The sequence below is a fragment of the Martes martes genome (assembly GCF_963455335.1).
Source record: "Martes martes genome assembly, chromosome: 7".
Classification (NCBI taxonomy): domain Eukaryota; kingdom Metazoa; phylum Chordata; class Mammalia; order Carnivora; family Mustelidae; genus Martes; species Martes martes.
The window spans coordinates 116,836,564-116,851,639 of NC_137894.1; the positions used below are offsets into that span (position 1 = coordinate 116,836,564).

A 15,076-nucleotide genomic window follows, 5' to 3' on the forward strand; every position below is an offset into this window, starting at 1 on the left:
GTGCTCGCTCACACACGTGCATGCCCCCCCTTAAAAAAACAAAAACAAAAACGGATGAATGTAGGGGACATCCCATCATTGTTGATGCCACTTGTGCCTTCTGTCCTTACAATCTTTTTATGGGAACACATTTTGTCCCTTTTTCCCCTCATGGCCTCTAGAAGTCACAATCTGAATTTTATTTCTCATACCAGAGAAGTCTTGCATTATACCTTTTAAAAAGTCACTTAATCCTTTTAAAACCTCATTTTTAGGCATTTTCAAGCCCTGGAAAAAATTAATATACCACACAATGAATGTGAATCCTCCCTTTTCTCCTAAGTCTAGGACCAGACTTAGAGTCTAAATAACTTGGCATTTTTATTGTTTTCTCTTTCACTCTCCCCAGGTTTATTGCAGTTTCTAATTTAAGCTCACTGTGATAGCCAGAAACTAGATGACTTCATTTTCGAGAGGATTTCTCTGTGTGCACTGGCCCTGAAGCTTGGGGTCAGTGGTTTTGTGAACCACAAAAAAATATACATAATGAAACTTTCAAGCAAAAAATTTATATGGTTTTATTGGACTTTTTGAGTATATCCACCCCTGTGGTAAAAGATGATTATTCTCCTAGGAAACTACTTAAAAACGAAACAAAACAAAACAAAACAAAAAATAGGAAAGATAACATTCCTAGTCTTTCTCTGTACATGTTATATCTGTATCACATATATTAAGTGGTTTGCAAAGTCAAATATATATATTTATTATAGAACATGGAAAGAGTGCATTTTGCTAAGAGCAGTTATAAAATGGAAGGGAGTATTTTCTAATGGCATAGAAAATGCATAGACTTGCAGTCGGGAAAGATTAGTAAAAATCACTGGTCCCAGTGGTTTTAAGGTACCGTCCTCAATCCCAGGTCCTGTGGGGGCCCTTCCAGGGACATTGCTGGACAGGGAATGGTGGGGAAGCCCCCTGGCTCCAACAGAAGAGCTCTGCTTTCATTTCCTCTATAGTCAGACTTTCTTGTTTTATAAAGAACCCCACCTTTGCTACGGTTTAAAAAAAAAAAAAAAGGTCTGCAAACTACTGGTAGAGTCCAACTACCCAGGTGATTTCTGAACACCTTTTGTAGATAGATTAATAATAAACTCAGATAAACATATAGGTCTACGTGGTTCCTGATGTTGTCACAATACTAATGTGAAACCACAATAAGATGATTTAGGCAACTGTCATTAGTGGAACAATGTACATAGGAGAACAACATTGTATTTGAAATTAGAATTTTCTGAACATAGTCTTTCACTCCAGGGGTGGACACAGGTAATGCATTTGTCATTGAGTATGAAATCTGATGGCAATAGAATTATTGAGTCTTTGTGAAGAGGTAATTTTTGGTTTGAATATTGTGACAGCAGGGGGAGCTAGTTGTAGAAACTGTATTTCTAGGCCACTTAAAGAGCGGCAGAATGTATAAAACTTACATTAGTGTGTTTGCATTTCAGAGCTTTAGGAATAGCAAACTATTATGCATTGGCTTTGGAAAGTGGTTGTACTGCTGGAGCGTGAGAGCCAAGCTGAATGAAACTCTACCCTTTGTGGAAAAGGGGCTTGCACTTGGATATATGTTGCTGTGCAAGATTAAGACAAGTTAAGCGTGTGGGGGTGGAGGGAGCAGTGGGGATGTGTTTTTATGGCTTAATGTTACTTGATGACCATTAGAACATTGGCTTCAAAAAATAAGGCATATGATCCTGTGGGAAAATAGTGTAAAAGAACTTGATTACATATATGGAATTATTTGTGTTATTAGATTGTTGTCCTTTTTAAGTGATAGTAAACATTCCATTGAAATCCACGTTTTCTCCTAGGAAAAACTAAAGAACATTTGCTTGTTATCCCACAGGATTCTGAAATAAAGACCTAACTGCTTTATAGTTCTAAATACCAATAAGTTTTCTGAATATGTAATTTAGAAGTTATTACTACTCATGTCTTTCTATGTGTGTGTGTGTGTGTGTGTGTGTGTGTGTGTGTGTGTGTGAATCACATATTGAACCGTAGAATTGTCCTGGTTTGGTTTTGGTTTTTTATCATTTCCCTAAATCAGATGCAATGATAAGAGAAGAGCAAATATTATGTGTGCATTTCTTTTCTCTCTGAATTTTGTTTTTCACTGTATCATATGTATTAAGAAATTGGGGTTTCTAAAATGATGGTTTATTTTGTTGGCTAGGTGAATAGAAAGTAACCTCCTTTTGGCATTAGTTTTACAGAGTTATGAGATCGTTTAAAACACACATTTTAATGTTTTTTGCTGAAAACTAGAAATAACATCTTCCTGTTACTTTATGTACTTATTCAACGAACGTGTATTGCATGCCTACTATGTGCCTGGTATGATGCCAGACACTGGGAATAAAATCTTAAACCACATACAGTGCTTCCCCGGTAGATGTGTGATCAGATAATTACCATAGGACCTAATAGATTCAAAAAGAAAATCAATTGTGTTATGAACAGAGGGCTGGTGGATCACAGAAAAGGGACTCAACTAGGAGAAATCAGGGAAGACTTCAAAGAAGAGGCAATGCACTGGTTGCCTAGGGAAGGAGAGGTAAACTTTCAATAGGAGAAAAAGGAGAAGCTCATTCCAGGCAATGTGCCCAAAGGTATGAAAGGGTTTGTTGCCTTGGGGAAGCCTCAGGAAGTTTACTAGGGAGGCCCGAAAAGTAGACTGGGGCAAGGTGGTAAAGGGTCTCGTAGGACATGCGGAGATCAGTGAATATATTATTCAGGAATTTCAACTAATCTAGATGCTATCTAATTGATGAGCTTTTGGTGTTCCTGAAAGTAAAGTTAACAGATTTGAACCTGTAGCAACGTGGCATGACTAGACTTCAATTTTATCCTCAGCAAGTGGTCTGGATACGTTCTCTGTTCTCAAAGGTGCCGAGATGAAAACAGCGCTGCATCCCTGTGTATCTTTAGCTGTGATGGGGGGAAAAGCTGCAGGCACAAATTCCATACAAAGCACATTTACTGAGCATGTGCCAGGCACTCTGGGAAGCGCTGGGAGGTGTGCCCTGTTGCTTAGGACAGATGCAGCTGCCTTCCGGACTTCCCCCCCACCCCAGCTTCCTGGAATGTTCTTCCCCCTCACCTTTAGCCAGTTGGTACCTTCTTGTCATGGGTCTTATCTTAAATATTCCCTCTCCTTAGAGAGTACTCTTTCCTCAGAATCTACTCTGCAGGAGGATTCTTGTGATCCTTTTATAACTTCCTCTTTTCTCTGTCATCCACATGCCATGATTTATACGTGTACATGTGCTGGTGCACCTCGGCTATCATTCTCTCCCCTACTAGACCGCTAACTCCCTTGGGACTGGAGTGTGAGTGTGTGTGTGTGTGTTCTCTTTTCCCCTCTATTTCCAGAGCTTAACACTGTGTGGCACACAGTGGGTCCTAAAAAGTTGTAAAAGGATCATTTAAACATAAAAATGGATTGACTTTTAAAGTTTCTTAACCTAATGACACCTGGTTGGCTCAGTGGGTTAAAGCCTCTGCCTTCGGCTCAGGTCATGATTCCAGGGTCCTGGGATCAGCCAGCGTCTGGCTCTCCGCTTGATGGGGAGCCTGCTTCCCTTCCCCTCTCTCTGCCTGCCTCTCTGCCTACTTGCGATCTCTGTCTGTCAAATAAATAAATAAAATCTTAAAAAGGTTTCTAAGCCTTTAACGGACAAATAGGAAAAACATGGGAAATAAAACTATTTTTAGTAAAGTGTAATTGACATATGACTTTAAGGTGTTTAACAAAATGATTCCATATGGGTATATATTGTGAAATGCTCACCACAGTAAGTCTAGTTACCACCTGTGATCATACGGAGTTACAAAATCGTTTTTTCTTATGATGAGAACTTTCAAGATCTATTCTCTTAGTAACTTTAAAATGTGCAGTACATTATTATTTATAGTCATCATTCTGTATGTTACATTCCCATGACCTATTTATTTGATAACAGGAATTTTGTACCTCTTGATCCCTATCACCCATTTTGCCCACTCCCCTCCTCTCCCCTCTGGTAGTTACTGATCTGTTCTCTGTATCTCTCAAGTTTTGTTTTGTTTTGTTTATTCATTTGTTTTGCTTTTTTTTTTATGTGTGGATTCATGTTATTTTTCTCTGATTTATTTCATTTAGTACAGTACCCTCCAGGTCCATCCATGTTGTGGAGAATAGCAAGATCTCATTCTTTTTTTTATGGCTGAGTAGTATTCCTGTGTGTGTGTGTGTGTGTGTGTGTTTCACACCTTCTTTAGCTATTCATCCATCGATGGACACTTAGGTTACTTCCATATCTTGGCTAGTATAAATAAATAGTATAAATAAATACCCTCATGCAGTGAACATGAGGGCATAGATATCTTTTCAGATTAGTGTTTTTGTTTTCTTTGGGTAAATACCAAGAAGGGTCAGATGGTAGTTCTGTTAAATTCTTTGAGGAACTACCATACTGTTTTCCACAGTGGCTGTACCAATTTATATTCCTACCAATATTGCACAAAGGTTCCCTTAAGAAAAGTATTTTCTTTGTTATTTTTTAAAAACCATTGGAACTATTTTCAGAACGTATACAGCTCAGTATTACCTCACCAAAAGTGCAAATTCTTAAAAATTAGCACTTGGTTATTGTATGATTTGGGGCTATTTTTAAAAATAGTGATCCATTTTGTAATGGAAATTCTGAGTTACTAAAATGAACTGCTCTTTTTATATTATATATTTGGGGCTCAGTTCACTAAAATGTTTAAATTCTTGGCTCTCCTCTTTAAACCTACTACAAAGATTACATTAGAATTCATTTTAATAGACATTGTAAGCACAGTATCCAACCTAATATGATCACGCTGGGCTCTTTTATTATGAGAATCACAGGAAGCAGAGCCTGAGGCTGCGGAGCAGTGGTGGGGTGTACCCAAGGCTGGGGACGATGCCAACTCTATTGTTTATGGAATATTCTCTCCACCTTTATCTCTGGTGTGCAATTGGTATTGACTTTTGAGAAACTACTTCTTCGCCCCCATCTCCCAGTTGGAAAAAAAAAAACTACCATAATGACATCTGGCTAGGAAAAAAGGAATCAAAGAACCATAAGGAAAGAAAAATTAGGACACCTTGTTTAATAAGTAGTTTCAGGCCTGTGTGTTCCATCTTTTAGAGGGAAGAGTGTTGCACTTTTTCGAGGTCACCATTCCTTTAACCCCTAGAAGAGCTCAGTGAACTACCTATCGTTTCTGCTATTCATTGCTGGGGTTGGGTCTATTTAGCATTTAGTAAACTGTCTTTTTCACTTTATAGAGCTTTAGGGATATGTACTGTTCATCAAAACAATGATAAAATTTGTTCATGATATGTATCACTTTTCATTTATGTTTTTGTTTTTTCTTAAAGAGGAAGATGTTCACTTTTGGCAAATTGTTTTTTCTAACTTTTAGGTATATTGCTTGAGGAGTTTTTAAGTATTGTTAGAAAAAAGAAGGAAGTTCGACTCCATTGGAATGAAATAAGACACATCTTCACAGCTTTTGACAGGCACTGTTAAGTATCTTTAAATTGTTTTGATATTTAAAAAATTGCTATTAAGAAAAGTTGCTAAGTACTCTCAGTAAATAAACTAATATACTTGGAAGATTATCTTACTGTATTCATTAGCTGTTACCTAGCTGTTGATATGAATTTTTTTTTTCCTCTATCACAGTCTTAAACTCTTGACATTTACCATGGATAAGATAATATTTACAGTTACATAATTGTACTTAGGATTTGCCTACATTATAATGGGAATAGCAAAAGGGCTGGCTACATGGGGATATAGGTCATGAGCCACCTACAAAGGTGTGGGGAACCGTATGGCCTTTTCCTTTGACTCCTACTTTGACCCACAAGTGATTGGAAAGAACTCTTTTTTTTCACACTGGATATAGCCAAGAGAAGTGGCTTTGAACCCTCTCTGCCCTATAGATCACACAAAGGATGGAAAGACTTGTGGAGTCCAGGATCAGTGTCTTCGCTGCTAAACATTTGTATATTGTCATTCTGACACCAAGAAAGAAAAAAAAAACAAACCTGAATTTTGATGAATAAATTGTTTTGGCAATTCACATAGACTTGAAACCCAGTGGCACTCAGAGAATCAGCTAATGACCTGTGAGATCATCTGGGCCTGCACTGAAGGAGAGTGGTAGTAGATTCTTAAATTCTTCTGATGAGACAATCTCAGATTACCTTATATTTACTGCCTTTCTTCGAATAAGAAAGTTTCACACATATATGGCTGAGGTAACAGTTAATAGGGTTTATAGAAGTAAGTGAATGTTTTATATTTTCATTTCAAATAGATCGTGGGTATTTAACTTTGGAAGATTTCAAGAAAGCATTTAAGCAGGTGGCTCCCAAGTTATCAGAAAGGACTGTTCTCGACGTATTCAGGTAAGGCACCAAAATCTTTATATACACCCACCTCTTGATTTGCCATTTGCTTTTACAAGTTTCCAGTCTTATGGCAAACACTTAGGTATGTAGATTTTTCCATCTATACCCTTGATAGTGGAGTGCTTACAGACCAGGGAGATGCGTATAGCTATTTGTTGGTAAGGGTGGGAGAGGAGCAAGGGGAAAAGTAGAACTTCGTTGTGTATATATATATTTAGCAAGAAAAAAAATTGAAGCTTTATTAATGTTTAACATGGAGGCTGGTTCCCTTGTGTTCAGACACAGGTTACACATGGGTCTTAAGTTGTCTGAAGAGTGGAAGTTGCTTGATGGTGGCCCCCTTGTTCATGTGCTTTCAGAGTTGTTGATCAATGTTACAATTCATGCATCCCTGATAGAGTAGACATAATGGTTGTATTATGTCCTTTATTTAGACGACTCCTGACAATACAGGCAAGTGGCTTAAACGTAGTTTCTGTTAGAAAGCTGCAGAGTGGAGGTCATATAAACAGCACGAGCATGTGCGGACGTGACAAGACGGCAGAGCAGAGTCTTCTCTGAGTCTTTGTGTGAGCTCTTCCTCAGCTGTTCCCAGGTGTATCTGTTAGTGGTCCCTATTGCAACAAGAACCAAAAAACCCCACATCACAAAACTCAAAAAAAGAAAGCACTGTATTTCTCCCACATGAACACAGGCCGTCTGGGGCTGACTTGATGGCAACACGGTCATGAAGGACCCAGATTCCTTTCCTCTTACTGTCCTGGCTGCGTCAACACTAGGTGTCTCCCTCTTGCTGCAAGGTGGCTGCTTAGATTTCAGCCATCACATCTGGATTCCAGCTAGGTCAGAGGAAAGGGAGTTGAAGAGATTCTCTTCCTCTTAGGGCCATCCATTGTTTCTACTTACATCCTAGTGACCCAGACTTAGTTTCAAGGCACTGGGTAGCTGCAAGGGGGAAGAGACTGAGAAGTGTCTTCTTTGCTCTGGGTAGTCATGTGTCCTCTGAGTTTCTGATAGAGAGGAAGAAAGAGTGAGTGGATAGTAAGAACATGGATGGAGGAACATAGATGTTCCCATTTGAGATTAAAATAATTTCATGAAATCTGACTGGAAGCCATCCCTGCTCCATAGAAATTATCAGGCAGGTTATTTGAAATAAGGATTTGCTCTCACTGTCAGTAACAATGACCTTTATGATTTCTTTTACTGCAACATTCGTAAGCAAGTTATCGAGCACGCTATTGAAGAAGAGCAGAGTTAAAGCCAGACCTAGCAGAATGTTATAGGACGCTATTACTTAGTTGATCCTAGAACAGCGAGACCTTTGAAATATGGTAGCATCTTTGTATATACTTTGTGATGATGAGTAATGAGCATCAATGTATTTCTTCTTCAAGGAAGGAGAGAATAGAGAATTGTTACTGCATTTTTCTTTTAACAAAAGACAAGTGTCCATGTTGGCTGACCTTTATGTGTTAAACAGTTTCAGTAGGTACAACCTCATAGTTTAAGTGTACTTTTGAAAAATACATTTAAATACAGCCCTTCCCTATAGAAGCAGTGTTTTAACAATGCATGAGAAACTACTTCTCAAAAGAAATCTATGCTTCCAGGAGAGCATTTTTAAAAATGAGTGATTGGAAGTGTGATTCTGTTTTAAAAAAATGATGTGTGACACTTGTGGAAACCCTTTACATCTGCATGTTCAGTAAGTTGAAAGTGGAATGTCCTAACCAAGTGGAAAAAAATCTTATAAAGTTTCAGTGGTTTTAGAACACAATTCCTAAAGCTATAAAAATTCAATAACTTTAGTAAGCTCTCAAGAGCAACTAATACCAGGAGAGACAGACATATACTAGCTGACTTTCAGTTCACAATTACAATAAAATAATAATTTTTTAAAAACCCTCAAAACACCCCTGAGCCTTTCCCTTATTGGAGGATGGAATTATAAATTAAGAGACTGAATGTCATGAGGCCCTTTTCCCACTTAGGTCCACATATCTTCATGAGGTATCTCTGACAGCCATTAAAACCAAGTATTAAATTGCTCAATCACAAAAGGTTAAATTGAGATGTTTGGAAATTATAAAGTATATTAAGTCACATTATTTTTATTAGTATTAATAATTTCTAGTGACAGCAAAAATCATTTGCCATTAATAAATAAAATAGTGTTATCTTTAATTCTTTAGAATTTCTATATTATGCCTTATAATGTATATACTATATTAATATAGGAGCATCTGTGCATATAACCTGTAAATAAACATATGAAAGGCCCACAAATCTTATACTTCCTAGGATTATAGATTGAAACAGTTTGGAGACCACAGCCAAAAAAGACATTTTAGTTAATTGAACATGCCCATTTTAAACACTCATTTTTATTATTTTTAGCACCATAATCCCTAAACTAGAATTAATGATGCATAACAAGTATTAAATGTAGTTGTGAAACCAAGTAGGGAGAGGAAAATAGTTCCTCTAAGTATAGATTGAAGTAGGCCAAAAACACAGGGATGTCTGTCTTCCACACAACTCTGTTTCAGTGGTTCCAACAATTTTCAAGACTAAGGAAAAAAAATCAGATGCTAAGGCTATTAGTGATACAAAATGACATGATGTTTCTAAGGTTAGACATTCACTCTTTGTCAGCTGGAGTAGCATTTGACTTAATTGACCATTGGGAATGGAGTTCATTTCCTAGGTCCACAGTTACCCAGGAAAAAGCTGGTATCCAAAGACACTAGAAGAAGACCACTAGAGAGGGAGAATCCTAATTAGACAGTCATCTTTGGTGTGAATGACTAAAGTTTTCATTACCTTCAATTCAGTGATGGCCATATTCTTCCTAAAGAAACCAAAAAAGATCAGGAGTGGTTTCTTTCAGAATTATTACATATCCATATTACACCTTAATTTTTTTTGAGCCATATCAAACAACCACAACAATAAAACCAACTGAACAACCAAAACAACCAATTAAAAAAGAGAGACTTGAGGCAGAAGACATCAAAGGATCATTTTGCTTACAAGTGGATGGATCATTCATTAATGCATCCCAAGAGCTAAATGAGATATTTTTCAAAGATTTGTGAATTGCTGCCTAACTGCTCTGGGAATGTTTATGTTACTGATTTTATCATGAATAAAAGCTGTATAGTTTTAAAAAATATATATTGTCAGGTTTTATAACACTTACATTTCTAATGCACATATGTAGTATAACATTTATGATGAGCAACCATGATCTCTTTCCTTTTTTATTTATTTGTTTATTTATTTGACAGAGAGAGAAATCACAAGTAGGCAGAGAGGAAAGCAGGCTCCCTGCTGAACAGAGAGCCCGATGCAGGGCTTGATCACAGAACCCTGGAATCATGACCTGAGCCAAAGGCAGAGGCTTAACCCACTGAGCCACCCAGGCGCCCCACCATAATCTCTTTCAGTTTAGTTCTACAGTTACGTGGATTCAGAGCTCACTTCCAGGCCTTGTGCCATAGTTTCTGCTTAGCTGAAGTCCGTCCTCTAGTAGGGATCATGACTGCATTCCCTGGTGTCTTTCACATTTCAAACTGTTCACAGGGGCCATTGTCCTTGAATAAAAATATATAATGAATTGAACATTAACATTTTTGAGCCAGTTTTCCTTGAGAATGCTGATTATGCTTATGTTGAAAGTCCTTTTAAATTGTCTATTAGTTTCTATTTCATTGGCTTGTTTTGCTCACCATGTATCTTCACATACTTTCAGCAAAGTCTGTTCTTTGTACTATGTCCAGTGCGACTTTTCTTTTTGTCTTCTATGGTTTTCTTTCTCTTTTACATTTCTTTCATGAGCTATATATGCTGATGTTTAATTTCCTTTTGTTATTTTTTAAAAATTTAATTAAATTTTATTTTTTTTCAGTGTTCCAAAATTCATTGTTTATGCACCACACCCAGTGCTCCATGTAATATGTGCCCTCCACAATTTTGTGGTACTATTTTATAGTATCTTCCCTAAACCTTTCTGTATCTACTTACAACTCCTGTTTTATGGAGGTGTTTGCCTTATTAGGGAAACAGTGGTTTGGGGATTTTATTTTTAATGAATGATTGCTTGGGGGCTGCTGATTATAGCCTTTTTCATATAAATTAAGGAAAACAAGTTTTCTACCAAGGGAAGGGTTTTGAAGAACAAGTTAACTTTCTTAAACCAAGAGATGATATGTTACCCAAAAAACAAAGACAGAAATTGGTACTAGTTTATTTACCTCTAACAATATCCTAAAATGTTCAACACGTGGATTCAAAATTTGAGATTCCTTTCAGTATTTGAAACTTTGCTTTCTACTTAACAGTTGATAATCATGATTTGTGTACTGAAATTAGGCTATATCAGAGGTGGTATTTTGTTATTCAGAAGTTCTTAGAGAATCCTTTTTCTGAAGATCTTTTTTTTCCCTACCCACTACAAATGCCAGAAATTCAAGAGGTTTGAGAACTGAATAGTTTGTACAATAGAATAAATGTGAGATAATAAGCTGTTTCTAGCACTAAAAGTTTAAAAAAATAACTTTCTTCTTTAGTATTATTGGCGCTTACAGAAAATTTTATAGTTTTTTGTTGTTGTTGTTTTAACATTCAGAAATCTTCAGTGCCTCTAACAGGTAAGGTTAAAACTATTTAACCTGGCTCTCCAACATCTGGTTCCTTTTCACATTCATCTTTCATTAGCCCCAAATAACTGTGTTTCCCTTGGCCTACTGCTTGTTCTTTGAACATGTGATGTGTATTTAAACTTCATTGTTTCCCCTGCTGGCAGTGCCTTTCTCTACCTCCTATCTGCCCAGATTAGACCTATCTTTCAAGGTCCCGCATGATAAAATTTTCTTTTTCTTTGCATTGAACAGTCTTACCTCCTTTTGCTAAAGTTTGTTAGTATTTATGGTCGTATTTTTTTTTTTTCACTTACTTGATAAACATAAAGGCAGTGTTCAGGATTGTCTTCATAAGATGCTACAAGCTCTTTGAGTTTATGAGCTTATTCGCAACTTCCACTGTCCCCAGCATGGTGCCTCGTGCGTTGTACTTACTTAAATAATTGTTGGTTCATTGTGACTTACTCTCAATGTCCAGTGACAGTGAAATTCTCACTTTCAGGGGTTTTTTAATGGTTTAATTTACTTCTTCTGAACTAGAAAAAAGTACTTTAAAATGCAATCAGGAGTTTTATAGCCACCTATGGCTTTCTCTTCCATTTTTCTCTTTTTGCATGTGGTTTTCATGAATTAATCTCTGATAGCCTCTCTTTGCTTTATTTTGGGGTCACTTGCAATTCACGATTTAGCCTCAGCTGTTATCAAGGAGATGACTTCATGCTCTTTCCTGACTTTGCCCGCCATCAGCACCCTGTGGTATTTCTGGCAGGCCCTTTTCTCTGCGTGGCTATATTTACTTCTCCATGCCTAGGAGCTTTCTCCAGCTCATTGTAAGCACTGAGATTTGCACTTACCCACCACCTGTCAATTGGCAAAAAGCTCTGGGAAACTTCTGCTTTCCAGCCATGAAATGAAATGTGGGTATGCCGAAGGCCCACTCCCTGACCCACTGTCTGAGGTTCTGAGTGCGCAGGCAGATTGCCAGATTACTAATGTAATGTGGAAATATTGAGGCACCAAAACGCTTTCTAATCATGACAGGAGACATTTAAAGTTATATCTGGTATTTTTGGTGTAAGAATCTCATTCCTCATATGATGTGCGGAAGGTCAAAAAACAACCTCTAACTCTCCTCTTCTGGATATTAAAAATTGGTTGACAAAAAGAGCATCATGACTTGTGGATGAATATGTTTTTAATGTTAGAGTTGCAGTGGGGATAGGGGTTTAGGGAGTGATGGTTATTTTCTTGGAGAAAGATCATATACGTCTCATGTCACAGCCATTATAGAGGAAAGGGTTGTCATGAACTTGGGTAGAATGAACTAACAGACTCTTCTGTTATGCTGAATGGGAGAGAGTCTTACAGAGCCAAGGGGCCTAAAGGAAAGTGATTTAAAATAGCATTTACTTGGGGTGCCTGGGTGGGTCAGTGAGTTGAAGCCTCTGCCTTCAGCTCAGGTCATGATCTCAGGGTCCTGGGACCGAGCCCCACATTGGGCTCTCTGCTCAGCAGGGAGCCTGCTTCCCCCCCCATCTCTGCCTGCCTCTCTGCCTACTTGTGATCTCTCTCTCTGTCAAATAAATAAATAAAATCTTTTAAAAAAAAAAATAGCATTTACTTTTCAGGATGCCTGGGTGGCTCAGTTGGTTAAGCATCCAACTCTTGTCTTCAGCTCAGGTCATGATCTCAGAATTGTCAGATCGAGCCCGGTGTTGGGCTCCATGCTCAGTCTGGTCGGGATTCTCTCTCCCTCTCCCTTTGCCCCTCCCCACTCTTCTCTCTCTTTCTCTCTCCCAAATAAATAAATAGAATGGCACACGCGCGCACGCGTGCGTGTGTGTGTGTGTGTGTGTGTGTGTGTCTTTAAAGATAGCATTTATTTTTCAATTCATTCTCATCTCTTTTGAAGTAATATTCTTCACTATGTTCTTTAGCTTTCTATAACTACTTTCTGCTGGTAGCACACTTGTTGCACATCATTTTCTTGGACAAGAAAAGATTTCCCAGTCATTTGTGCATCAGAATGGTTCTCTTATAAATGTAGTCATGTGACCTCAATAAGAGCACAGCTATTATAGTGAGTACGTACTGTGATGAATATGATTATCGATCCAGAATTATCTACATGCTTCTGTCTATAGAAAAGTATTTTTTAAAAAAAGCCTAGAAATCATATCTCATTCTTCGTAATCATACACAGATAGCTGTTACAAGCTATAGTTGGTTGTGTAAGTATAAGGGCCAAAGGAATAGACTTCTTAAATTTTCGGTTTTTGTTTTATAAATTTTTGTATCTTCTTGGCAGTGGTAATGCCTTAGTTTTTCTTTCATTTTTTTGTTTCAAAATTGTATTATCAGATATTTCCTTTTTTGATTATCCTCTTGCATGTGGTTCCTGAATGGGCAGTATCAGTGTGTAAACTGTTCAAGCTGACCTCAGAATTTCATTTCTTTGGGGATTTCATATATATTGAATAAAACTGTACTTTAAAAATCCAGCTATAGAAATGTATTCTAATCATTTTAAGGAAATGCCAGTTTTTCAGAGGGCTTTTAATTGATTTTGTACTGTGGACAAAAAGTATATCCTTGCATTTGAAGATTATCTTTTTACCAGTATAAACTTAAAGTCGGTGACCTAGGAGTTGAAGCTCAGCCACTGGACGGGAAACAAGGAGAGAAGAGTGTTGACCTCTTTCGTAAATTTTCAAATAGAATTTGTTATTTTGGTTTCTTTGGTTCCACTCCCTTAGTTTATATTATCAAGGATATATTATTTGATCGGAAAGAACACTTAATCTCTTTTACATTTAGGATGCCCAGATTTTGTAGTCATGTTTTGCATAAAACCTACCCAGATGCAAATTTTATTCACCTTTAAGGCGTAGCTGTTAAGACGTTCTTATCCTGATAGCCGGCCCTACCCTACACCCTACTCACCACCTTGCAACCCTCAGAAGAAAATTGTCTTCACCTTCTCTTTAAACTCCTAATCTGTCATAAGTATCTTATTTATACTTATTCATAGTTATTTGTATACATAAAATCCAGTATGAGAGCGTGAGCAGGCACAGCAAAGTGTTTGACATCACGCTCGGACAGTACAGCGCAATTTGGTATGTATTGAATAGATGACTCCATTTTATGTAAATGACTGGCTTTGTAGCCAAGGGGCTTTCTCTTGTGTACGTTTTGTTGTCCTCTCTAAATGCTGCCCCGGAGCCCTGTGAAGGTCACGTGGAGTGGTAAGCCCCAGGGCTGGGAAGCAGGAGACCTGAGTTCCAGTTCCAGCTCTGCCACTTACCTGTCTTCCCACAAATCACTGAGCCTCTGTGACCTGCACTTTCCTCATCTCAGAAATGAGGCTTTTGTGTTATATGATCTGGCAGGCTTCTTCTCATTCCAGAACTCGCTGGTAGGGTTATCTATCATGGAGAGTGCCATGGCGGTCTTCTTTATTTTCTCTGTGTATCACAGATATTATTCAGAATCCACCACCGCATGAATACAGATGTGGTCTGTCAGTGTGACAAAGACTGCTCTCAAGAGGAAATTACTGGCTTTGACAGCTATCCAACCCTGGGTTTAGTTTTTGAGATGTCACTATAACAAGTGTTATGGCCAGCGTATCCAATTCCTCATCTACATATATGGTTGAATACGCTGTTCTTGCTGTAATAGCATGAGGGCTATTTTTCTTTTAATCCAACTGTCACATAAGATACTGCTGCCACGGTTTCTTTCTTATGACCAAATGTTGCTAACCCTTTCAGTCATCCCTGAAGTTATTAATAGCCACACATCATGAATGTATTCATGCCATTTTCCTTTATAGAAAAAGGAATCGATTTCTTATGTTTTTCTTTTGTCGTAGATAGCTAACTCCTGGGGAAAATAATCTTGATAATATTATGTGTTGTGTTAATAAAACAAGAAAAGCTCGTAC

General features: G+C 37.7%; 1 protein-coding gene across 1 annotated transcript in view; it reads left to right on the forward strand.

Moving 5' to 3' along the window:
- The window catches only part of EFCAB11 (EF-hand calcium binding domain 11), a 141,167-nt gene that overhangs the window by 14,991 nt on the left and 111,100 nt on the right, over nt 1-15,076 (forward strand). Inside the window, exons 4-5 of the mRNA XM_080808646.1 lie at nt 5,485-5,586; nt 6,388-6,478. Coding sequence (XP_080664772.1) covers nt 5,485-5,586; nt 6,388-6,478 — 193 coding nt within the window. The remainder of the gene's footprint in view (nt 1-5,484; nt 5,587-6,387; nt 6,479-15,076) is intronic.